This window comes from Urtica dioica, chromosome 12 (assembly GCF_054948205.1).
Source record: "Urtica dioica subsp. dioica isolate 48M chromosome 12, U.dioica_male_clone48M_v1_H2, whole genome shotgun sequence".
In the NCBI taxonomy this organism is placed as follows: Eukaryota; Viridiplantae; Streptophyta; class Magnoliopsida; order Rosales; family Urticaceae; genus Urtica; species Urtica dioica.
Genome location: NC_142767.1, coordinates 20,149,205 through 20,176,885, shown reverse-complemented (window position 1 = coordinate 20,176,885; position 27,681 = coordinate 20,149,205). Strand labels below are relative to the sequence as shown.

The 27,681-nt window shown below is 34.7% G+C and overlaps 2 protein-coding genes and 1 pseudogene across 4 annotated transcripts; 2 read left to right on the top strand and 1 right to left on the bottom strand.

The window, feature by feature from the left end:
* Window positions 1-3,849: 3,849 nt before the first annotated feature.
* On the bottom strand, window positions 3,850-5,422 carry LOC149380099 (WD repeat-containing protein RUP2-like). The gene has a single exon (XM_089602413.1). It carries the CDS (start codon window positions 5,268-5,270, stop codon window positions 4,188-4,190), a length of 1,083 nt encoding a protein of 360 aa, XP_089458539.1. The 5' UTR covers window positions 5,271-5,422; the 3' UTR covers window positions 3,850-4,187.
* Window positions 5,423-9,655: 4,233 nt separating this feature from the next.
* LOC149380098 (uncharacterized) lies at window positions 9,656-12,941 on the top strand (annotated as a pseudogene).
* A 1,052-nt stretch (window positions 12,942-13,993) lies between these two features.
* Window positions 13,994-18,257, top strand: LOC149380097 (serine/arginine-rich splicing factor RS40-like). Of its 3 annotated transcripts, none has more exons than XM_089602820.1 (6): window positions 13,994-14,138; window positions 14,847-14,957; window positions 16,244-16,356; window positions 16,483-16,721; window positions 16,895-17,539; window positions 17,987-18,257. In XM_089602820.1, the coding sequence occupies exons 2-6, from the start codon at window positions 14,852-14,854 to the stop codon at window positions 18,009-18,011; spliced, it is 1,128 nt and encodes a 375-aa protein (XP_089458946.1). In that variant the 5' UTR covers window positions 13,994-14,138; window positions 14,847-14,851; the 3' UTR covers window positions 18,012-18,257. The 3 variants fall into 3 exon arrangements, with proteins under 3 accessions (XP_089458946.1, XP_089458945.1, XP_089458947.1); XM_089602819.1 differs by having other exon boundaries at window positions 13,995-14,138; window positions 16,895-17,548; XM_089602821.1 differs by lacking the exon at window positions 13,994-14,138 and adding an exon at window positions 15,730-16,028 and having other exon boundaries at window positions 16,895-17,548.
* Window positions 18,258-27,681: the final 9,424 nt, after the last annotated feature.

Genomic DNA, 27,681 nt, shown 5'->3' with positions numbered 1-27,681 from the left:
GTACAGTTAGAGGACGAAGTTGCAATTAGTCGCCATGTTAAATTACTTAATCGGATCCGGATATAACCATAAAGGGCAGCTTTTGGGCTCTTTCAGCCCAAAAGATAGTACTCTTCTAATTTCAAGTGGAATTGACTGGCCTACCTCATATCAAAACTTTTTCTTATGATATCTCATTTCTAGTTCTTATTCTAAGAAATAAGAATACATCATGTACATTATACCCTTACTCAAGCCTTCATTTTTTTCCTTAAAAAACGACTTTCTTTTCTGGCTCCCGGAAGAAGTGTAGGAAATATAATATTCACCAAAACAAAGCTGATTTTTTTTTTTTATTAGTAATAGGTATTAAGTATATTCTCAAGGCCAATTTTGTTAGAACACTCAATTTGACGCATTCCAAAACATACTTTCAAATGTAAGAATTTAGAGAAATATTTGTCCATTTAGAGTTAGTTACATAATCTCGCATGTTTTTAAGGTAAACACAACTTGAGGTGGTTTGGACTTTGGAGGCCACGAGGAACCGAAATGGATGACGAGGAACAAGAGTCAATGGTTAATCGCCCCGAAGGCTGAGGCACAAATCACGAAGCACAAAGACTATGCTGTGCAAGGGATTGTGTCTAGGCCCGGGGTGGAATATGACTGTATTTTTTTGCGAGTTGCATGAGAGAATAAGTTAAACTTTGGTATAAGGGCCTCCGGAAGTCGGAGCTTATATTGAAATTTTATTTTTACTAAAGCTAAAATATTTTTATTTTATATTTTACAATTAGGCCATTTATAATTCTAATTTATTTTTGAAATTGCAAAATTACCCCTCTTGATAAGCTTGTATGCCTCTTTCATGTTTTTCTTATATTAATACCACCCCGCATTTGCATAAAATTAATGATTTTTTGTACGAATTAACTGATTCAAACTAAGTGTTTGGCTAAATAATCACAGTTTCATAAGTCAGTACATTCTAGCAACTTATAGTATAAAAATAGTAATATATCCTTAATGTTTAGGGAAACCTGTTTTTTCAGGATTTCAAAATAATTAATCTAGTTGTCCAAAATTTTAATCCACTACTTTTTAATGCAGTTTTTATGTATACCAAATAATTTTAAAACTAATTTCATCGTCAAAATTGAGCAACAAATTTTCAAAAATTTAATCATGCCTTCAATTTTGTTAATCCATATTCATAACACACACACAAGTTACATGATTTTCAGCAAAGTACATGATTTCAGAAAATGTAATCGTGCCTTCAAAATATTTAATTTATCATCTAAACAGGCAACAAAATATTTGAAGTCTAGTCATCTGCAACGAGAATGCAACGAAATGTCAAAATATTTAATCCTGCTTTCAAAATATTTAATTCACTCTTCTATGAACCAGAAAAAGAAAAAGAAGAAGAAGAATAAGACAATGATGAGGGTGGTGATGACGATCAACGATGATATTGACCACATAGATCGATGATGATTGTTATGGCAATCGAAGACGATGATGACGTAAAATCGACGACGACGGTCTCTAGATCACCGTCAGATATTATAGATTGCCGACCTTCGATCTCCGACGCCAATCTAGAGACTGCCAAGCCCACTCATCGTCAAGCCCTAGCCACTCACATTCTAGCGAAAAATTACATGATGATCACCACGACGAAATCCTCTGCTGGAGCTCCGTCAAAGAAGCTCGTACGGATCATTGTGATCGACGCCGACGCGGCCGACTCTCTAGCGACAAAGACCCTGAATTTTCCGTTCGAAGGAAGAGAGTGAAGAAGCACATGAAGGAAATCGGCTTCAGTGACGAAACCGAATCCTCTTTAAACTTTAGGTCGCCGACCTTTCAGATCGTCAGAAATCGAATCTTTTCGCGGGGAAAGTTCTGTGGCGTTCGCCAGAGGCCGTGGCGCTGCTAGAGATCGAGAGCTGCCGACGACGATGGCGAAATCGAACAACGGCGATGGCGAGTTCGAATGATGGAGATCGAGAGCATTTTAGGGTTTTTTTTTCTCGAATGATTTTTTCGATCGAGAAGTTTCAATTAGCAGGGTAGGTAGATACTAGAATGGGCATTTTAAAGATTTTTAATATTTTTTGCTATTCTGCTTCAAGTTTAAAAAGTTGGGTTATTTTGCAAAACTTCAACTTTGGTTGGGCTATATAGCCAAATCACCATAAAAATTTAATACTAAAAGAGGGCATTGATTTGAAAATTTGAATTAATTGCCCCTACTTTTAAAATGATAAGTTCTTATGTTTATTTTATGTTTTTTTTTTATCAAATTTTACGCTAGAAAAAAGATTGATTTGGAATAGGGGCATAAAAGCTCTAAAAACTGGAGCATCCACATCCAAATCTCTTTTTCATTTCTTTTTAATTCATTTTTTAACTTGAGCTCCCTGATTTGGCTCATGTTTGGTTTTGGGTAACGAGGGACAGTTTTACTTTGCCACCCAACTTTAGCTTTGAAATTGACACCATTTGACATAGCTTTGTTTTTAAAATAAGCGCTTTTAGATTCAATTTTTTCCAAAAACTGTTTTATTTTTAAACTGACAGGTGTTTGATAAAATGTTTATAAAATAGTTGTTGCTGTTAACAAAAGCTGATTTTGCGTTTGGTAAACTAAATATATTATAGTAAAAAGACTAAAATATACATGTTTTTAAAAATTAAATAATAATTATTAATATGATGATTTATATGCATATATATGAATTATAATAACAAATTAGATATATATGGACAACAAAAATTTATTTTATTTTTAATATAAAGTTTTTTAATTATTAACAAAAAAAATTAATAAACTTTTTTAATATAAATTAGATAAATTTTTTTATTTTTAATATTAATTAGATAAATTTTTTGTTAGGAGATAATTTTGAGATTTCACAAAAAAAAAATGAGGATATTAAAGTAATTGTATATCAAGATACATAAACGCTTTTTCCAAAAACTAGGAGTCCTAGGTTGTGTTTGGTAGTTAACTCAAAAAGTTTTTGTTTTCTATTTTTTAATTTTTGTAATTGTATTGAAAAATTATTTTGCAGTTGTTTTCAAAAAGCTGTTTGGTACAGTTTTCATTTTTGTTTTTGAGAAATTGAAAAAACTGAAAAAGTGTTTTGTATAGTTTTTATTTTTGTTTTTGAAAGAATAAAAAGAGAAGATGAGGGGAAGGAGGAGAGAAGAGAAGATATTTTTTTTCCAAAAACACTTTTTATTTGTTTTCAGTTTTCTTTACTTTTTTACGAAACAACTTCAAAATTTTTTGAAATTTTTTTCCAAAAACTTAAACCAAACATGTTTTCAATTTTTTCCACTAAAAAACTAAAAAATTGTTTTTGAGAGGAATACCAAACACACTCATAGTTTTCCGTTTCATGTACAATTTCTAAAATCTCTTTTGAAGTTTTTTCTAAAAACTGTTTTATCAATCGCAAAGAAACGATTTAGTTTTTTCTAAAAACAAAAACAGAGATTAATAAGTTGTGTCAAACGGAGCCATTTTCGATGACTGTCAACTTATTCTCGATTAGACTACAAACAATGTTAATAAAATGGTAGACAACATGATTCTTAGAGGTCATGATCAATGATAATATATAATCCGAGACCGACAAACTAAAAAAATCTTAGAGGCCGCGGTCAACGATAACTTATAATTAGAGCCCGCTAAAACTTAAAAAAACAAAGACTAAAAAGTATTTGATACCATATTAAACTAAACGACACTATCCTCTCAAAGATGAGCTAAGAAATGTCTCGTTAGATAAGGGATTATACTATGTGTGTACTTTGTAGCTATTACACGTTGATGTTCTCCATATCTTCTTAGTATTCTACACGAAATAAAAATTACAAACATAAACAAAACAAAACAAAACATAAAGCTCTTAAATTAAAATCGACACAAACGACATGACGCATCGTAAAAATGGAAATGAACCGATATGTCTAATATTGAGTGTATTACGTAAATCGCCTATAACAGCAAGAATAAAATCTTCCGAAAAGGAAACGAAGTTCTACAACACAAGTATACGTGCCTTTGAGATCAAGATAAAGATCAAGATCAAGATCAAAATCAATCCAATCACATGAATATTGAATTGAATTAAGTGCTGTCAGCAGTAAATTTAAATCTAACACACACACAAAACCGTGTGCCTGATTCACGAAGCAGAAGACGGTGACGTCATTTTGGAATGTCCCACAAAAAGCTTCAAAACCCCATCAGACCCACCCGCCAAGAGAGTACACTGTTCATCTCCAACTTGGCTCCAACAAACAGTGCTCACAAACCCACTTCCGATCTCGGGCCCACCAAACCCGTGGACCCAAATGGGCTCGGCCCATCGCTTATCGTAGACAAATAACTGATTATTCTCCGACCCACAGCCCAAAAGCCCACCGCTTCGCCAAACCGAAAGCCCAACGAAACTCCGACTGTTGACGTGGCCTCTGTACGTCCGTACGGCCTCGCCGCCGCCCAAATCCCACATCTTCAGACACCCGTCCGTCCCCGCCGAGACCACCGTTCGCGCGTCCAAGAATCGGACGTACGACACCGTTTTGTTGTGGCCCGCGAGAACCGAAACCGGCTCCGAGAGAGAACGCACGTCGTACACGTAAGCTTTCTGGTCAGCGCATCCGACGGCCACGATCGGTCCGCCGAAAGGGCTGAATTCCACGCAGCAGACCGGACTCGCCTGGGAGGATGAGGGTCTCACGGTTGCGAGGCACTCGCTGGAGTCCGCGCGTGGGTCCCACATTTGGAACGTCCCGTCGTCCGATCCCGAGGCGGCCAGGCTGGCCGGGTCCCACCGCGCGTAGTCCACGCTCCACACGCGCCGGCCTCCGTGCTCGTCGCGCTCCGAGACCGGTGTTTGTCTTTCCAGGTCGTACTCCGTCACGACTCCGTCGTAGTCGCCGGAGCAGAGGACTCGGTCGCCGGAGTTCGGCCGCCACCGGAGGCTGCTCAGCTTCGCCGGCGTGCAGATGCAGAGATCGTAGGTGGACGCGTGCTCTAGGGCTGCCACGTCATCTCCGGCGGCGAGGGTCTCGAGACGGTAGAGCCTGATCTTTCTGGCGATTCCTCCCGTGGCGACGAGAGTCTCCGACGGGTTGAGCTCGACCACGCCGAGCGCGTCTGTGGACGATGACGGGGCGGAGGCGCGTGAGCTGACTACTGTACGGAGCGTGAGGTCCCACTCGCGCCTTGGCAGGTCCTCTACGCTGGTCGAGAGGTTTTTCATTTCCCATACATATGTGATATGTTGTGAATGTGATGATGACGATCGATTTGAGGTTTTTTTTTTTTTTTTTCCAATGATGAGAAAAAAGAGAAGGAAAAAACCGTTTATCGAATTGGTTTCTCTCTCTCTATATATCTATTTGATCGATGTTGATAAATAGACAGTTTTTTTTTTTTTGATCGAATAAATAGACAGTTATTACGTATTTATTTTTAGTTGGGATAAGATTCTTTTCGTCCCATACTTCGTCCTGATTTATTCTAGTTTTAAATTACCAGATTGCCATCCATGCATGTTCATGTTCATGTTCATGTTCATTATTATGGCTTTCTTAGTTTTTCTTAATCTGTTCCTTCCGATCGTTATAAACTTATAATAAGTGGTAACTTCCACTGACACTGCTGACACACATCATATGCACAGGCCTTTTCTTCTCTTCCTTTGATATTAATATTCTGGTCCTTAAGCTTCAAACTTCATAGTCAAACTATGTTGGATTATATCTTTTTTTATTTAATATTTAGTTCTTAGTTCTTACACACAATCAGGAACTCAGATCTTTTGCCCCCCTTTTTTTAATTTCTCCAAACATTTACCCCAAATTTTGTTTGTTGGTTTATTCAACACTCCAATTGAAATAAGCCAATTATTATTAAGTTTATTTTAACCGGAGGAACACAAAATAACACATACAAAGACACAAAATTATAAGTATATATATATATACAACATGCGCTGTCTAGAGATCACCTCACAAATAAGATGTGTGACACTGCTTAACATAAGTCTGGGGGAGGGTAGATTACATTGTATGACGTCATATTTCTAATCAAAATATTTATACTCTTTTTTTCAAATGGAACATAATTATGCAAAGCCCACATAATTAGCCAAAACATACAATTGAATTAGAGGAAGGGGCATTTATGGCATTTAAAAATTGACAAGAAAGCATGCACACTAATATCATGTCATTTGAGCAAATTGGTTGAAATATATATGTATACATATGTGTAGAAATGAATGTATACACGGGGGTGTATGGTATTAAATGTGCGTATATAAAAATAATCAAGTGGTGAAGGAGAAAGAGAGAATCGGTGGTTGCATTTGTGCCTCACTTTTGTGAATGGAATGTTGTGTGGAGACAGGCTCTTGTGCTTCTCACTGCCTTACGTGGTTTAAGCAAAACCTTTTATTGTTACTCTCTTCCCAACTTTTCTAAATTTCCATAGCTACCTAATATCATAATAATAATAATATCAATAATTTTCAATTTCTACGACAAAAGTACAAGCAAGAATAAAGGCTACCCGCCCCAAAAATAACTCATTCTATGTATTGATGTGAACTAAATAAGAGGGCATGGAGAAAAAATATATATATATATATGTATTAAAAACTTCTACATAATTATTTTGGTGTCACTGGTAGAAAAATGGGCTTTTATGACGCTTCATTAATGGCATTCACGTTAAAAAAACGCCATAAAAACAAAATTATTTTCAATTTTCAGCAGATATTTAAAACTAATATCCAATTAAACTGTGCCATGTCATTTAATTTCATCTGTTACAGAAAAGTATTAACGGTGTTTCCAATTTAAACGCCATTAAATATAGAATATCCAACCAAACAGTGTCATGTGGCTTGGTCCATGTGTTATGGCGTTTAATGATGGATTTAGAACGCCACTAACAAAAAAAAAATATAATATTATGTATAAGTAAGTACTACTTTGTGAATATTGATTTCATAAACTAACCTTTTTGGTGCATGGTAGCCATTGGTAGGACAATTTTCAAATATATGTAGATAACATGTACGAGGCCAATGAATATTGATGTAGGGTACGGTAATAGGAAGACATAAAATATGTAATAGGAGAAGAAAAAAAAGGTTAAAGGTTTTAATTTTTATATTTACAAAAATTGAAAAGTAAAAGATGCACAAGACTTTTACAGATTCACGACATATGGAAATAGTTTAGGGGAAATAAGTGTACAGGGAATCATATCCAAATTTATGAGTTCTGACTTCTGAGCGTATTCCTAAATCTGTATAAGTATTGGCAAGATGGCAACGAATTAAAGTGCAAACTTGGAGACAATTTTTTTCTTGAAAGATCACGACATGCATATAAAAGATATTGATAGTACTTCTGACAAGAGAGGCCAACATACAAGTGTTGTCACTTTTGCAGTTCATTTTGTGGATACTTTGATCGCAAAATCAATAATCGAATTGGAAAACTGTCCCTCAAGTTCTGCTATGTATATATGTATATGTATATGTATGTATATATGCATATGTATGTATATATATATGTATACGCACTGGTGGAGCTAAAAATTTCAATGAGGTGGGCAAGTTTGACAAAAAAATTCAGAAGGGGCAAATTTAATAAAATGATATAAATTTGGGTCAAAATTATATAATTTTATAAAAAAAAAATTTAGGATAAAAATTGCATATTTAAAAAGTTGAGGGGGGCATTGGACCTATCTGAGCTCTACACAGCTCCGCCCCTTTTATGTATATATATATATATATATATATATATATATATATATATATATATATATATATATATATATATATATAGTACAACATATGCATGTTTTAAAAAAAAAAGTGCAACATATGCATGTGATGAGGCAACTAGTGGCGGAGCCATAAATTATTTAGGGTAAATTTGAAAAAATAATGATGAGGACAAATATTTAAAAAATCATATAATTTTGGACTGATATAAAAATTGATAAAAAAAAATTAGGGTAAAAGTTCAAATTTTAAAAGTTTAGGGCGCCATTTTCCTCCCCGGTCCTCATATGCAGAGGCAACAATTAATAATAAATTAACAAAAGGGAATTATTTTGTAAAATTTCTTAAAAAAATGTACGTGTGTATTAAAACTATGTTCTTACGATAACATTTCAAATAAATTGTTATATATATACTCGTCGGAAAATAGTATACTATATATTGTATACCCGATCATATGATCAGTTGGTAAATATCTCCAAGGTTCTCGCTAGTATATAAATGGGAAAGTTGTTTCTGTAGGAGGCAATATATACCACTGAAAATTGAGAGAGAAATATAATATCTTCAATTAAATTTATACATAACGAAAATTATCATGCATTTTCTTGGTACTTCAAGCGGAGACACCATGTCACTGAGGGGTGGGTTTGGACTTTGGATAAGGGCGAGAGAGAGAGAGAGAGAGAGAGAGAGAGAGAGAGAGAGAGAGAGAGAGAGAGATTTCATGTGTACTATGGATGAGTTGGCTCTTATCAGGAATGGATTTCAGAAAGGTCATAATCTCGTGATTATAATCCATCCCTTTTCACTCCATATATTTATAAAAAATGATGTGAACATCAATCCTCTATATCTATATTTATATATATATATATATATATATGCGTTGCCTAATATCGGGAAATAAAGATGGAGATATTATATTCACATCACATGTATGCAACTGCATGTATGTGAAAAATAAGATATGGAATTCCATCGAGGATAAGATTCTTAAGGGATGATTAATTATTTCTGATCTAAATGATGTAACTTTATTTGGAAAAACATTAACGATTGCTGATAATGAAGATATATAATAATTTATCATATAAACAAACTTTTTCCTAAACGTTATATTCATTCCAAAGTGTATCGTCATCATACTTATCAACAAGGGTCCCCTACAGGCCCGTGTGCCTTGAAGCTTGAATAATCATTGCTGATAGCCACATATAAATATATATAGATATATATATATATTTATTGTGAAATTCTCATTGTTATCAATCCTTAAGTTCATGACTTAAGTATTGATTTGCACACAATAAATTTTTTTAATGTCTGATAATGGTTCAATACTTAAGTCGGTCGCGGTTCGATCTAGAGTCAGATCTTATGATCGTGCGGGGCAGGAAAGAGGTTTTCGGTAGCACGTCACGTGAAAAGAGAGAAACGTGAGCTAGAGGGGTGCGGAAGGGTTTCCTCCGACGCACATTCGGATGCTCAACATTAGTACAAGTGCTATGTGAGGTGGTGAGCCTTTGCCCTTGCTTTAGAATTCTAGAGAAAAAAGCTTTGAGTTGATAGAGAGGCACCAGTTTGTTAAATTGAGAGAAACTTATCTCACCTTTGTAAGAATGATGTATTTATAGTGAAGTTATGAGAGTTGGGGGTAGTCCCATCATTTAGTAGTCGTTGGCGGGACGGTCCTGTTGGAGGGACAGTCCTGTTGGAGAGCTGGTCCCGTTGAAATGACGGTCTTTTCGGAGGGATGGTCCCGTTGGAGGGCTGGTCTCGTTGGAGGGACGGTCTTGTCGGAGGGTCGGTATCATTAGAGGGACGGTACTATCAGAGGGATGGTCCTGTTGGAGGAAGGTCTCATTGGAGGAAGGGTCATGCTGGAGGACGGTATAGTTGGAGGGACGGTCATGTTAGATGATAGTCTCGTTAGAGGGACGTTCCTGTTGGAGGGACGAACGAGATCCACCGATGGGTCATGTAACGTACCCATGAGGCATGAGACCTGCTAACGGGTCATGAGGCATTTCCATGAGCCATGAAACCTGCTGACGAGTCATAAGGCACATCCAGGAGTCACAAGACATGCTGACGGGTCATGAAGCGTACCCATGAGTCGCGAGATCGGTTGACGGGTCATAAGACGTACCCATGAGCCGCGAGACCGGTTGACGGGTCATGAGACGTACCCTTGAGTCGCGAGACCGGCTGACAGGTCACGAGGCGAATCCGTGAGTTGCGAGACCGGCTGACGCGTCATAAGGCATACCCATGAGTTGCGAGACCGACTGGAAGGTCATGAGGTGTACCCATGAGTCGCAAGACTTGCTTATGGGTCACGAGGCGTACCCATGAGTCATGAGTCGCGATACCTACCGATGATGTGGTCCTTTGACTTGTCCTTATTCTCCTTGGGTCGGGCCTTGTGTACATCTGTTTTTTGGGTTAGGCCGTCACGTTTCTTGCAAAGAGAAAACGACTCATAACATTAACCCCCCGAGTTTCTTTGAGAACTTTGTTGCTCAAGAAACTCTTTAACTTTCCGGTGGGTCGTGATCTTCTTGTTGGTCTTTTGAGTGTCCCTTGAAGGCGTTCATTTTCTCTTTTGGTAACTTGAGCTTGATTTTGTTGCCGTGTGTTTATGGTTGTCGTCTGTGTGATCTTCCGACCCATGAGATGTTTGACTTCGAGAGTTTATGTGATGTGCTTGTCCGGACCATGAACAATCTTACTTTAAGCATCGAAGGGTCGCGCTCGCCCAGATCGCGAAGGGTATGATATTGTGCTAGTGCATGGCGATGTCGGACTCGTTTGGGTAATGGGTGGTTTATTTGAGATATCATCGTGCTGTAAGTGTGCCTTGAAGCTTGAACAATCATTGCTGATAATCAACGTTGATATTTGATTACATAATTTTTTATATAATATTTGATATCACTCTTTTTTTTATAAATTTTTATTTGGCGATAATCGGTATTCATCATCAAAATCAACTTTTCTTGAGTTGTTTCCTTAGAGCCTCTCTAACCAGGTTCTCTGTATAAACTCCTTAGCTATTATAGCTATAAAAAAAAAACTTTAAGCACACTCATGATGGCTCTCTACTTTAACTTTTGGAATAGAGAACTCTCCAAATGTAGCGAGCATCTATCCTCTAGCTAAACTTTTTTATATATATATATATATTATTTCAATCATAGTTATGTAATTATATTATTATTATAACATTATTTTCCTATAACTTTTTTTTTCCAAACAACTTCTTTTTTTTTTTTTTTTTTTTTTTTTTTTTTTTTTTTTTTTTCCAATAGCTCTTTTAACCATTATTTGTAATTGCTATAAATGTTATGTTATTTGGAACAAATTTAAAATCAATCTTTCAATTATACTCATTTTTTTTACTCTATATTGAAATTATGGATTATCAAAACTTTCATATTACACTAATCTTCTCAATGAAGAGTGTATTCAATGAAGAGTGTATATATATTTTTAGTCAGCCTACACCATCTCAAATTCCTACTCCATCTCAAATGCATAACCCAATTGAGTTCAACTAAGAAACCTTCAAGGGCCCGTAATTTTTCTGTTGAAGAAGATAGTCTTCTTGTTTCGGCATGGCTCGAAGTTAGTATTGATGCCAACAATAAAAAATCACTTAAATATTGGCAAATAATTTGTGATTACTTTCATGAATACAAAACTTTTGAATCTCAACGCGCTACCAAGTCATTGATGCATCGATGGTCGGGAGTTCAACTATTGGTGAATAAGTTTTGTGGGTACTATGCTCAAATTGATGGAAGACAATAAAGTGGTGTCAACGAGCAAGACAAGGTATTAATTAATCATATTTAAATATATTCATATTTATACTATGTTGTTTGATGTTGTATTTTTTTATTTGTTTTTAATATTCAGATTATTTAAGCGAAAAGTTTATACCAACAATATCAAAGATGTCAAACATTTCAATTGTTATATTGTTGGAATGAATTGAAGAACCATCCAAAATGGATGTCTGAAATCGCAAAGAAGAAATCAAAATCTACAAAAAGTTATACTCCAACCACTGCTTCTCCTTCCACCCCATCTTCTACAAATTTAGAAGAAGAATATTTGGAAAATGTAACAAATGTTAATTTCGATCGACCAATAGGAAGAAAAGCATCAACGACTCAACTGAAAAAAGACAAAGGAAAAAATCAAGTGACGTCTACGGCTTTGCTGCGTAGGCAACTTTTTGAGGACAAGAAGGAAATGGATCACAAAAAAATGGAGCTTTATGAAAGAACATTTGCTCAAGAGTAGGAAAGATTTATTCTTGATAAAAAAACAGTTAGAAGTACATAAGTAGCTATCGTCATCAAATAGCATTTTAGCTAATCGATTACGACCCATCCCTATTTGTAAAATATTTTATAAAAATAAAAAATTTGATATAATATTGAGATATATGAGATATAAACTTGATAGACACAATTTAGATGGACAATCTGAGATGATAAGTAGTCTTATTTATGTACTAAAAAAAGTAGCCGTTAGAATATAACCGTTGTAGTTAATAAATCAATATATTCAAAATTTAAAATGTAAAATAAAATATTAATATAATGAATGTTAGCTAAAATAGAGAGCGTGGTTGGAGTGAGATGAAAAAAATGGCTCTTTATAATAGCTTTTTAGCTAAAGTAGCTAAAATATAGAGCACCCTTGGAGATGCTCTAAGTAGCCGATATTTATTGCTTTGAACATTATTCTCTCCCTACACTTTGTTCGCGAGCCTTCTCCGTCGGCTTTCCTTCTACTGACGATGTGTGGCTCCTTCTTTGTCATCATCTCGTCTCGTCTTGTCGTAGTTCCGACACGTCTGTGCTTCTTTGTTACCGCTCAAATTTGAAGCGCTTTGTCCGGAAAGAGCAGAGACCCGTCTCATATATGAGATTTGAGACCAAAATGACGAGCTTTGGTGCTTGGCTCTTGCCGGAGCTTTGGCATGGGTGTCGCTTTACACGATTATGGGCAGACTACATCGAAGACCATGGTGGCGTCATCTCCGACGGCGACTTTGGTATGGTCTTTGACTTGGGGTTTTGTTTCTCCGGTCTGGTGGGCTTCAATTGAACTGTGGTGGTGTCGTTTTTCGAGTGACCGGATCTCCGGTGGTGGTTTATTTCAACGTCTTCGACAAAGATCGTGGATGTGTCTTTGTTTCTCTCCGACGGGGGTGATGCAGATGAGTCCGCGGTGAGACTTCGAGTCTGAGTGATGGCGGAGAAGGGCGAGGCTGGCAGGAGTTCGAGTGAAGCTGGGTATAAATCTGCCTGTGTTTTTTTTTTCTTCTTTTGGTTGTGTTAGTTAGCTTCTAATTTGTTATGCTTTAGTTAGTACATAGGATGTAGTTTGACTGCTATAGTGTGATAGTTATCGGTTATTTTGGTCTGTTTAGATTAGTGTCTGTTAAAGTATCAATCTAGTAATTTGAGATAAAGTATCCTTATGATTTTCTGGATTAATAATTACTACTCTCTTTGGAAAATGTTGTTTTGTGAAAGGATTAGTTTCATTAAGTCTCGAATCAGGTTTGAAGTTCTTCGAGGTTTCGACGATGGCGTATGAATCAAGTTTATGTCTGTTATTGGCGGTCTCTCTTGCTCAATTTATGATTTACATAAAATATATGTTGAAGGGGCCTAAAGAAGTTCCTAACATGATTTACAGAAAAAGACCCTTATCTTCCTTTGTTTTATTTATCGGTCTTATATTTTTCTATTTTTATTTCAAGACATTTATTGTTTGAATGAGATATCTGCCTCGGCCCGAAATTTTTGTACGATCGAAACCGGTTTTGGTTGATAATGAGAATTTCCAGTCCTTAAAAAAAAAAGCCATAGAGGGTGATTGTAGTAACAGATTTTATTAGCACTAAGATTTTATTAGAACCTTGTTAAAATTCTTGGATTGTTAGTTGTTATACCGATGCCCAATGAAAAACTTGGCGCATTTTGTCCCCCCCCAAAAAAAAAAAGTTACAAAAAAGTAAAGAAAAAAAGACAATTCTACGCAAGTTGTGGCTTACCTTATTATTACAACAGGAAAACAAAGGACCACTCTGAAATTTAATGGCACCTTTAGTAAAGTCACGAGGGCTTTTCAGAAAATATAAATATAATTGGAGTTGTAAACTTGCTATTAGGTGAACTCGCGACCATAGTTCTCATCTTACAAGGTCAGTTCGAAAAAAAAATCCCAAAACCCTATTTCGCGGTTTAGGGTTTCGACGTACATCCACTCCGAATCACCGAGGCTGAGAAATTCGAGGTAAAATCAGATTCTTCGACCCGAATTGATTTTCATTTCCATTTCCACCTTCAAACTTGAAGGAAAATTTTGTAAGAACTTCTCGATTTCTGTTTGGCTGTCGAGAAATATATCACGAGGGAATTTTTTTTTACGATTATAGCGCGATTGTACTGATTTTGCCATTATAACTTGTTTGCGTAAGTGTAAACTACTTTGGGAGTATTTTGGAGATCTGATGTTGGTTTTGAAAGATTTATAGATCTGAAATTCTCTGTTCAATCTGATATGAATTCTTTGAAAATCTTGTTCGTTTTCCCGGGAAACTACAAATTTCTAAGCCATCATTACAGGCTTTTGTGATTTTAATATAAATTTTCAGCAGACACGTAAGTTTGATATTTGTTGACTTTACTGGTAAATTTACCATTCTAAATCGATTAACAATGACTCGGTGCTTGAAGACTGGTTTTTTTTTTTTTTTTTTTTTTTTTTTTTTTTTTTTTTTTTTAGTTTGGTGCTGGTTAAAGATATGAAGATATTGATTTAGTGGGTTTTTTTCCTCGTATCTTCAAATATTTTGGATTCTTTTTCTTGTTTTGTTTTTTCTTCTTCCTTTTCTACCTCAATGAACGTGGCAAGAAATATGATGCCAAGTGATTTGCCAAATTCTGTGTTGGCCTTCATATTTCTCTACGAGTAACATGTGACCTTGTATACTTGTTGCAGTGAAAATGAAGCCCATCTTCTGTGGGAACTTTGAGTATGATGCTCGGCAGTCTGAATTGGAACGCCTTTTTGGAAGATATGGGAAGGTTGATAGAGTGGATATGAAGTCTGGTGAGTTATTTTTTTTAGCTTGTTAACTTTCCTATGATTGTTGTGTCCCAGTAAATTGTGTTTGTCTGTCTCTCTGTGTGTACGTGTTGCTCGTAACTGCTGTTTGGATGAAGAGAGTGAATATAGACACTAACCCACATAAAGCTATGAAATTCAAGCCCTGAAGCTGAATTTGAAGCAAATTCCAATAGATGGTACCAATTCATACTGATAATAAAATGTCTAGAAGCTGAATTTGAGTTGAAACTCCAAATGGTAATACCAATTCACACTGATTATAAAATGTCTAGGACCTGTGCAGTAGCAGCAAATACTGGTATCTTTGATCAATACAGTGTGCAGTATCTTATGGTACCAGTGCAGACAATGTGTAAGATTAAGTCTATCAGAGGCAGTTGTACTAGAGTCAAGGATTATTCATTGTTGTATAATATGTAATATTACATGCAGTTTTAATTTTGTATATATATACGCACAACAATCAATGCTAAATATATAACTAAATAAATTAAAATCCTCATAATAAGAAACGAAACATGTTATTCATGAGGAGAAGCTACAACATCTCGCACCAAAAGCATTCAGCCGATCCACATGCATAAAACAGACACAGTCCGGTTCCAGTGGTCCCGCTTCCAGAAACGCTCCATATCAGTCATTAGAGACAGAAGCTGTATTCTCTTGTTGAGTAATATTGGGGGTTCAGGGAAAATATAAAGACTGATTTTTTAAAGCAATAAGACCCCCATACTCAACATTTTATTTGACGCAGGATTATCTTGGGATATCCATACTTTTCCGGGATCAGCTCCTTCAGATCACGTGTCTTGCCCGTGACGAGCTTCCTCTTTTTGTTTTTTTTTTCAAGAAGAGTCAGTCTGACCCGCGATGGCACTACCATACCACAATTTTTCCACAGCCACCATTGTCTTTCATTCCTCACGACTTTGGCCCCCGCTTTCGCTCTTCGACATGTTCCGTATTGGAGAAGCACACGCTTTTATAGACCCACAATGAGACATTCGCTTTTGGATTGTTGTTCCTTGACATCACTTAGTACACAAATGCAAGGTCTGTTATTAATCTGCTGGTGACTTGGTTTAAGATTTCCTAGAGGTTGCCAAACTTTTTATATTTTATTTTAGGATAGGATCTAGGTAGGTGGTTTGCAAGCCGCTGAAGGGTGAAACACGGCCAGGGAGAACCATCATCTTTCTTTGCGATCATAACCAGTACACAAAAGCAAGCGAGTTCATCTGTGTTATTTTGCTTTGTCTGGTGTTTAGGTTTTGCCTTTATCTACATGGAAGATGAAAGAGATGCAGAGGATGCTATTAGAGGCCTTGATCGGAAGGAGTTTGGTCGACAAGGTCGCAGGCTTCGTGTTGAATGGACAAAGGTAATCTATAAGATGTAACCATGTTTATCTTGTTTCTTTAAAAAAAAAAAATCAAAAGTAACAAATATGTAACCATCATTATTTATTTTTATCCAATTTCCTTAATGCTTCTTTTATCCGTTGCAGCAAGAGCGTGGCATACGAAGGCCTGGTGGCGGATCAAAAAAATCTTCAACCACTAACAGACCATCGAAGACCTTATTTGTCATAAATTTTGACCCATATAACACTAGGACTAAGGATCTTGAGAGACATTTTGACTTGTATGGTAAGATAGCGAGCGTAAGGATCAGAAGAAACTTTGCATTTGTTCAATATGAAGTGCAGGAGGATGCCACCAAAGCATTGGAGGCTACAAACATGAGGTAGAAATCTCTACACAAGTGACTTCTGAAATCATAGTACTCTTTCCTGTCGTAAAATAGTATTTTACTCACCCTAAGAGTTGTTAGTCTAGCGGTCATGCCCTTGGTTTTGTAACCAAGAGGTCCTGGTTCTAAATTACTCACCCAGCAATTGTCTTTTTTTTTTTTCGCAGCAAGTTGTTGGACAGGGTTATTTCAGTGGAATATGCGGTACGCGATGACGATGAAAGGAGAGATGGATATAGCCCCGAAAGAATTCGCGACAGATCACCCGAGAGAGGAGGCCGCGATAGAAGGCGTTCACCGAGTCCGTACAGGAGAGAGAGAGGCAGCCCCGACTATGGGCGCGGGTCGAGCCCCGTGGCGCACCGGAGAGAGAGAGGCAGTCCCGATTACGGCCGTGGTCGCAGCCCAAGTCCTTACAGGAAGGACAGCAGGGCAAGCCCAGAGTACGGCCGGGCCCGCAGCCCGAGTCCGCGGAGGAGAGAGAAAGCTGGGTCCGATCATGGCCGCAGCCCGAGCAGGAGAGAGAAGGTGAGCTCTGACCGTGGCCGTGTGTCCAGTGAGAGTCCGCGTGGAAGGGATAGGGATAGGGAAAGGGAAAGGGGAAGGGAAAGGGTTAGTCCTGAAAATGGGCGCGATGCTAGTGTGAGTCCTTATAGAAAGAAACGTTCCAGCCCTGAAAACGGCCATAATCGCAGCCCTAGTCCGGTCGGCAGAGACGCGACGGACCTTGATAATGGTCGTAGCCCGATTTCCGCTCCTGAACCGAGGGACAGCCCTAACGACAACGGAATGGAAAGCCCCGCGAATGAGAGGTACCACAGGTTTGTAGAGCTCCTCATGAATCATCGTTGTCCGGTTTCATTTTTTTTTTGGAAAAATTGTACAAAATAGCCATTTGAAACTTATTGATTAGCAAAATAGCCAAAGTTTTAACTTTTCAGCAAAGTAGTCAAATTTACGTTTTCCAAATTTTTTTGATAGGGAAAGATTAAAATTTTTGACAATTATTATAAGCAATTTATCACTTTCAAAAAAATTAATCTTGGTGTTAAATATTTTTTTTGAAACCAAATTGTTGCATATTTTGGTTATTTCACTAAATTAAGGTAAATCTTAATTATTTTGCAAATTTATAATTTTAAATTGACTATTTAACTACATCACCTTCTTTTTTTTATTTTTTTTTTATTTTTTTTTTTTTATTTTACGTTGATAATGGAGTCGCTAATGTTTCTCTTTTTGGCTTGTTAACAATGTAGTCGTTCACCACAAGCCGAGGAGTGATCCGCGGAGCTGCGAGGAAGATGGCATTTATGTAGTTTGACATGATTGTAATGTAATATGTCTCGCCAATTTAGGACCTTTTTTTGGGATTTTGTACTTGGACCTTGGCTATTGTTAGATGCTTGGTTTCGTTGTAGACATTGCGCACTATTCTGTGGATCTTAATCTTAGTTATTGTCTGAAGAATTATCATGGTCTGAACGTGGAACTTGTATTAATGCTTAATATTATTTTGTTTTGGATTCACTTCTTGAGTTGTCCACAGTTTTCATTCGGAGCAAATCGAAGCTGGCGATCTAGGATTTCTTTCTCTTGGTGAATTATTCTTTCATATGTAGTTTGATTCTGTATTGAAGAGCTGCTAAGTGGGAACATTTTTTTTACAAAAAATTGGCTACGTAAGCCACCTAAACTATAGGAATTGTAAATTAACCAACTTTTGATAAATATTTTGTAAATAACCAACTTGCATATGTGACAGCTTATTAACTATCTAAAATATATGTTTGCTATGTTAAATAAGTCTTTTATTAATTTGTTAATAAGTTTACTTGGTTATTTACAAGAAATTAATCAAAAGTTGGTTATATCTCAATCCACTATATCCGTGTGGCTATATAACTTAATAACACAATTTAAAACTCAATTAGGCAGAGTAAGTTGTCACGCCCCGCTAGGCATATCATATTTGCACCTCGACTTGAAGTTCATTCTTGAACTGATTTGTTATTTATATTAGTGTCGTTTGTGGATAAATAAAAGTAGAGGACTAATAGCAGTTTCTATGGTTTTGTTTTCTTCTTTTTATTTTATTGTTACCTTTATTTGGATAACAGAAACAAAACTAAGCTAATTGTAAGTTGTACATCACCATCTGAGATACGTTATCACATGCATTCATATTTACTACCAATAAACAAAAAAATGTACCAAATATTGTGACTTTTCAAGCCTTTTTCGTCTTTCTAAACAACGGTTGTAATAACAGAATATGAAAGTACCTCAAATTGGCTATTAAACTAGGGTATCATGGCATAGCGATATGGAATAATAATTTTAAGTGCATTTCTATTATCCTCATACGTGGAATTGTGAAGTAATTGTTTTGGGATAGTAGGAACAGCCTTCACAACTGTTCTCACATCCAAAAAATCTTAATGTGACATTTCAGCCATAATCCCATTAAAATAAAAATGATAGAATCAACTTACTAGGGAAAATGAGAACGAAAATTCGATTTTTGATTCTTCACAACTCTTGTCGCCAATTTTTTATATTCCGCGTCATATTTTTCTTTTGAAGAACAATTAAAAGAAGAAAGCATTATTTGCTTTACACATTAGTACATTACATTACACTAATACATGCGTTGACTTTGGTAGTAAGGCAATGTACTTGTACCGAATTCATTCCTTTTCTTTATTATAGTGCCTCTGAGTTGAAAAAGGAAAAGAAAAAAAAGCAGTTAGTTGATCGCTACGCGTAGTAAAATAATGTTTTGAGTTTTATAACTTACTTGACTCTTTCTCTTTTCTAGAACAAAATTTACAAATTTAAACTTAAAGCATAAACCATCTACCCAAAGCATGAAAAAAAAACAACTTTCAAGCCGCTTTTGAAGGCTAGGAATCACATCTGTCAAACTAAACTCAATTATTTATTCACATTAAAAAGTAATTTAAAATAAAAATATTACCGAATTTTCCATTCGTGTGATTGGACGTGAGTGGGTATTCTAAGCGCAAAAATGATAATGGGCAAGTTTTTTAAATACACATTTTTAGAGTATTTTCACGTAAAATTTTAAGCAAATGTTGTTTTATGATAACATTACGTGCGCATAAAAAACTATGCAATTTATGCCTTACATACTCTTAAAAAACAAAATAATCTTATTAGTATTTAAAAAAAAAAATACACATTTTTAATTTTTATTATTAAAATACCCTTACTAAGATCCAATTCCCTTAAATATTCCCCTCCATTATCACGGACAGTAAAAAAAAATGTTCGCTTTTATCCACCAAAGGATTGCTTGTTATGGTGTTATTCTTTATGGGCTATATATTCGAATAATTATGGCCCGAACAAATCCCAACCGTACCACAACCCACAATTAAAGCGTGGGTCCCATAATTTGCTTCTTCTACGACAAAGGACAAACCGCCCATCCATAGATTGCTTCTCCTTGAATTTTACCGCCCTAGAAATTGTTAAAAAGCTAATCTATATCTTCTATCACAGTCACAGCCGCTAATTTTTTTCAAGCACTTAAAAAAAATAGAGCTCATGGATTATTACATCATTTAATTTTTTAGACCTTTGCCGACTTTTATTTTTTTTATATTTATCATTTCCTTGTTAATTTTTTTTGCTTTAACACGACTCAGTCAAGCGCTACATAATGCTATGTTCAAAGATAACGACTATGATGTCATGTCGTTGATCAGAGTTACGAGTCCATTCGAATGTATATAATTGCGAAACAAAATGTAAAGATGGAATTGGTGAATGGTGGTTGATTTAAACGTTGATTTTATCTTTTTCAACTTTGGCGAGTGGGAGTAACACCTGAAAGCTTTTCACCATCAACAATATAAAGAAAGAAATAAATAAGTATCTCTCTATTCTTTTCTGTTTGGAATTTCTCGTTCGGCTTTGTTGTTGGTTGTCACGAAAATGGAGACACCAATAAGAGTGGACCCACATATTTGGATGAGACTTAGTGCACGTGTCACAACTCAACGCTTGATTACAATACACGTCTTTAGACTTTACGGCCACACTTTGCCAACATTACTACTACTACTGCACGGGGAAAGGCTACGTGTCAAATTTAAATCAACATTTTTTTTTTTACGTATCCAAGAATTGGAATACTACGAACAATCATACCGCACCTCTGATTTTGAAGGCATTGCGATACTGACTAGCATTCGATATATCTCATACTGCATAATAATATGGTATATCACGAAGTATTTTACCAACAAGTAAAAAAAAAATACATTTAAATATAAATAGAGTTCTTAAACATAATTTTAAAAATATAAACTTTCTTACTCATAAAATTTTCATAAAATTTTCACGCATATAATTTTCATTCATAGGCATATAGTTCTCAACATAAATTCGGAGAACTTTCAACAGAAATATTATAGTAAAGAAAAATAACTGTATTAGTAAATTCCACTTACAAAAATAATTATAATAAATTAAATTTGTTATCATATACTAAATAAATTTAAATAGAATTGGATTATAAATACTACTGTGTGCCCATAAAACTCAATTTGGAGAGAGGAGTCATATATTAAGCTCAATTTATATATAAAAGATATAAGGAGAAATGAGTCATATCTTAAGCCTACAGTAATATAAAAATTATTGTGGCCATAAAACTCAATTTGAGATATACAAATAGTAATTTTTAAAGGTGCAGTCAAAGACGAAGCCACAACTAGCTAAAGGGTAGGTTTAGCCTCCCCTCAATTTTTTTAATATTTGTTTGCCCATTTTTCATAAATTTTTATATTTTTTGAAATTTATAAATTAGCTCCTCTTAAATTTCATTTTTCCCATATTAATCCTCTTAATCTAAATTCCCAGTCATATTCATGTAATATATACATCTGCTATATCTATCCTGATGTGCACATCTATTACTATGTTGCATTGTATTAATTACATTTATTGGTGGACTCTTTTTTCCTCTTTAAGTTCGCATAAGGCTAAGAACGTTATGCAGCGTTGCTAACAACAACAAAAAAATGGCATCCACTAAGGAATAAAAAAGCAGACTAAAACGTGAGCTCAACTTGAGTTTTGAGAAGTCCACTAAGTGATTACAAAAATAGAAGAAAAGTCTATATAAATGTGATATATTTGAGGCTGACGATGAGAAAAAAATCTTTCAAGGAAGATGATGACATGACATGAGGCTGCGAGACAAGAAATTGTTGGAGTTGTTTAACTTTAAACATGTACCGATCCACAAATGGAGCAGAAACATTTTATGGAGCCAACGACTGTTGATGGGACTGCTTAAACTGTTGAACGCACACAAACTTAATCTCGGAGTTGTTGAAGTAAATTCGCAATTCATCTCTTAGAAAAACACACAGAACACCATCTTCACATTCAAAATGGATGAATAATGTGCCAGGAACATTCTATTTAAATTTTGTGACACTCCAACCGTGAACAAATGCAAAAATTCAGTTTTATGGATTTGATACCATAAAGATTAGGGATTACGAAAAGAGAAGAAAAAATCAGAATAATACAATAATCTTGTTATATAACCTAATACAATAATAAAAAAGTAAATGACTAAAATAGTCTTACACTACATAAAGAGAATAATATATATAATATACTATGCTGATAACCACATCACCGTAGAGTAGAGTAATTTGAGTTTTGAAGTACTATGAATAGATGGTGAGATGTAGAGAGCATGCTTAGTCATGACTCAAGCTGGCTATCGGCACGGTACTTATCGGAAGAAAGAATTTCCGATTGTTTATTTTACTTCATGGAAATTGACGTATTCCGTACCTGCGGAAGTGGTAGAATGATTTCCGTGACATATCGATAATGGCAGTTGAAGCATACAGAAGAAAGAATTCCACATGTTTGTTTTGTTTTTATTTTTATTAAATTTGGACCGTTGGATGTAAAATCCAACAGCCCATATTCAGTTTGCCATTAATGGCGACTGAAGCTTTTTTTTTTCTTCACCTTTTTCCAGATTTCCGTTGGCTTGTTTTATGTATCGGAAATTACCACTTCCGATAGTACGGAACTTCCGAGCTTAACAAAAAAACCTTTATTTCCGTTGGTGTTGGGAATATGATTCATCGGAAACGGTCATTCCGTTACCGTTCGACAGTATGAGTCATAACGCAAATAAAACGAGATTAATATTATTTCAGCAAATTTTCAATTTTTATACCGCTCTTATATCCTTGCGAGAAGCGAAATACCACACGAGATACTCCAGTTTCGCACGAGATTTTAATCATCATCACTTAAGTACACACCTATATAACCTGGTAGAGAGTAGCTTTCATGGAAATGAAGTTTATCAAGTATTATTTAAGAGACATTTGAATTTTGAATTATATTTATCTCTAGTCAAAATCTTCCCACTTTTGAGAAACAAAGATTTGGTTGAAAAGAAACGGGCAATATCTCCAACTCAAAATAGTCCAATTAAACTTCTTCATTGTGTGATATTTATTTTTGTCTTGTAACTACTTTTCAAAAATAGATTTTCTTCTACTCGCCGCTTTCTTCCATTTGATCTTTCGGAATTAATTCATTTTATTGGAAGAGAATATACCTTCTTACGTGATCAAATTAGGCATAATTAAAAGAAGTAAGAAGATCATTCCATATCTTTTAATTATCTCGTTATGTATCATCTTATTTATTTTTTTTCTTTTGTTTTGGATAATTATCAAATTAGTTACTTTACTTATATCCAACTGCTTTGTCTTTCACATGGTTTGCATGCTTCATTCATGCATGAAGCGCATTACAAGGTTGACCAAATAAAAAGTTGCACAATGAAAATCCAAAAGGTTAAAATAGAAGTTTTTATTTAAATTTTCAATTAAGAAGGTAACATACAATCCCAACTTTAACACCATTTTTTTAATCTTGTAGCGAAAAATACAACATTTAATATTTTATTTTTGTTAGTCCTGTTTAATTAACCAACCTTTTTTCAATTATCATTATTTTATCATTTTCCTTTATAAATCATTTGACCCTTACTTTGAATTTTTTTAACTTCTTTTCCTGACCAAGATCATGCTCCAAAAATTGAAATCGTGCCATTTTCTACCGTCTTATAATAGTACTTATTTATTATTTATGTTGTGAATAAACATAAATAATACTCCACGAGTTGAAATCATGCCATTTTTATGGTATTATATCAGTACTTATTTATTATTTATGTTGAGAATAAACAAATTAATTTGTGGTTTTAATTTTAAACATATATTTGAATTTTACATGCTCAACTATTTTAAAATTTATATTATTGTAAATAATATAATAAAATAGTAATTTAGAATCTGCAATTCTTTTGATAAAATTTTATTTTATTTTCTCTCTTTCCGTTACCCTAAAAATATTAATACTTACATGACCGACAAACGTCGCTCAGACTAGCTTAGCGTGCAAATTAAAGTATCGTATATCTTGTCAATAAAGGCCTACTAAATACTAATGCATGCATGCATGACATCAATGAATTATACAACAGTTACTACGTTGTTAGGGCAAACCAGTCATGTTTGTCTAATAGGACAATTACTGCACTTGTTACCTTATAGTCAGCTAAACAAGTGTGAAATCTCACTTGATACAGGAAGTACGAACTATAAACCCAATATCTATTTTATATCTTTATTTATTCAATTTTCTCCAGATACATGTACCGCCAGACGTGAAAAAGTACCACCAGTTCAGTGTTCACCTCCTAAACTATCTTTTTTCCATGGAAAATATATGAACAAATGTGCCACACATTTTAACGTTCTCTTAAGATGCTTTTTTTTTCCTAGGATAGACATGATTTTACATAAATTAGTATAAACTGACAAGAGACTTTTATGATTTAGAAAGTTAAAAGCAAAATCTTCGCTAATGTTAATTATAACTTTTGACACGTAAAAGATCACGTGTGTCACACAGTCAAAAAGCTTTTCTCCGGGATTGAAGGTGTTTATGAGTTATCTATGTCACCAAAGTCACAAGTATCTATATAGATAAACTTGGTAAATATTACTACATATTCTTTCATTAGAGCATCTTTAATGGTTTCTTGCTTAAGAATTGTAGGGATTTGCTTGCAAATATCAAAAATGTTTAGCTAGTTGCTTAACCATTGTTTTGCATATTGGCTATTGATTTAGCTAAGCAAATCTAAGCAAATTGGCTAATTTAAGCTAGTTGCTTAACTATTTAGCTCTAGAAAATCTATGTGGCAAAAATACTATTTAGCTAAGCAATAGCCTAAGCTAAACCATTAAAGATGCTCTAGCTTATCGAGAGGACTTTCAAGATTTAGCTGGCAATACGTATATTTAATAATAAGACAGAGTAATAAATATTAAATGGGTACTCTAAAGATTTTTTTTTTATTCAAATTGCACGATATAAAATATGAATTCCAAAAAAAAAAAAAAAAAGCTGCATAATATTGCATTATTACAAGACACAACAAAAAAATTCAGTTCTCTTCATACAAAAATTAAAATAAAACAATACTTGGATTAGTTCAGATTTAACACTAAGTACATGTTCATTTTGTACACTTCTGAAATGTGAAAAACAAGAAAAATGTTAAGAGATTCAGGCATTTATAAGACTCTTTCAAAAATTTTATAACGATTTTATAGAGATATTCAAGCAATCCTAGTCCGTTAATAAGAAGAAAAATTTTCAGTTCCTTTAAAATATAAATCTAACAATGTTCTCATAACAAAAAAATGGAAAGCGACTATTCCATCCTTAATTCTATAGTTGACTGAGTGACATTAGACAATATATATGTAAGCAACAAAAATAGCTAATATCAATGAAGCACTCGACAAAGGTTCCTCAGTTCTCTTATTTTGTGGCATCAAACAAGCTTTACGTATCTAACAAAGTATTTTATGTACAATATAAATATTTTACACAGTAGCCTCCCTCAATAAATATTTTTTTTTTTCATTTTTTGCTAACTTTTTTTTTACCCTAAAAATTTACAAATCAATCCCTCTTAAACTTTTTTTTTTGTGCATATTAACTTCTCTAGTGTAGATTTGTGGCTTTGTCCCTGAGGACGTCAACACTATGAAAACTATAGCTTATAAATGGACTTAGTGATCATCAATTTAAGAGACTACGGGAAATTTTTTTTTTTTTTCTCTTCGTTTCAATCACCGGCCTATGTTTATAGTTATTGTATAAATGGACTTAGTAATCATCAACGACGTAATAACTACACACTTAGAACTAGAAGTAGTAGTAGTATTCCACAAAGCTCTCCTCATGCAAAGGAAAGATAGAATGAGAGACTGGAATTCAAATCAAACGTATTTTATTAATCGATGTCATAATACATATTGATAATCATAGTTATCATCACAGATAGTAAAATGAAAGTGGAATAAAATTTGTCATGCTTATTCGGTTTTTCCTTTTTTGTTAATCCCTTTCACGTGGGAACTCGGCAATAGATGCGTTCGAAAGGAAATCGTTCACATTAATTATTGATATTAGTTAATGAGACGTAGAAAAAGTCACTTCGTTTGTCAAATAATAAGCCAAAAAGGAAAAGTGTTTTTGCCAAGTATGAACTAGGCTAAAAAATGACATTAATTAATTCCATAAAAGTTGAAAGAGGCATGGAATTTGTGGCAAGGTTTGGTTGTTAGCGTGACCCATTGTGTTAACACCTAACAAAATTCTTCACTTATTTTTTTTAGTATCTTTCCATTTTCAAATTGAACTCGTTTGGAACTAACTAAATTGGTAATTTAAGAAACTTCCACTGGGTATTCTTACACCATGCACTACCATTATTTCATGCACATCCTGATAAATACACACATAGTTCCCAAACTTCCGAACAATGTTTCGCTATACTTTTGATTCTAAGGATAACCATTCTTGATTTACTTTTCATTGTTTTTTTTTTTTTTTTTTTTTTTTTGTGTCATGTATATTTTATGCACATTGACAACTAGTAGCATATGTATATAAAAAATAAATAAAAAAATTCTATTCTCACTTTTAGCTTGTGTTTATCTTTCTGACATCTCTATACTGTTAGTTTTCGATTCTTTTTTGCCGTGTCAGACTTTTTTGACGCTTATTAACATCTCTCTCTCTCTCTCTCTCTCTCTCTCTCTCTCTCCTGCACTATATGGACGTAATGGATTTCTTGGTCATCCATTAGGGTATCTTTTTCCAAGCCTTCTAACTTCACACGTCGAACATTCCACCGAAAGTACTTTGAACACTTAAACTTGACGACACATATATCTCCAAGACCCCTGATAAGTACAAGCAATATGGCTGCTCTAAACGCTATAGATATTATATATATATATATATATATATATATATATATATATATGTGTGTGTGTGTGTGTATGTATATATACAATATTCGTGGCAATCTAAAAGTTAATGGGGAAAAAAGGGAGACCAATATTTTCTCGAAAATAAATGGGGCCAAAGAGTGAAAGAGCCATAGCATGTACATGTGGAAAATTCCACATGTTTAATATTTTTTGTGAGTGAAGCATAATGTAAATAAAAAAAGTTTGAGTCAAAAGAGTGGTATTGGTCAAATGCTTATGTGGGTTCAGTCTTTTACCAAGTCATAATGTGTGTGTGTGTGTATTGGTGGGAGTCTATTAAAGAGTCGTATCAGAGCAAGTGTCCAAATAGAGAGACCAAATCAAAACCGAACCCTTGTGGAAGTACAACGGCCATCCACTTTGCACTCTCTCAATCGTGCACAGTATTATCGGCAGACCAATCACAATTCTGTTTCTTTTTTTAAAATATATATATTCCCATATTTAATAATTGTTATGATGGCATTAATGAAAAGATAGAGCTGAGTATATATCCCTGCGAACATCATTCTACAACG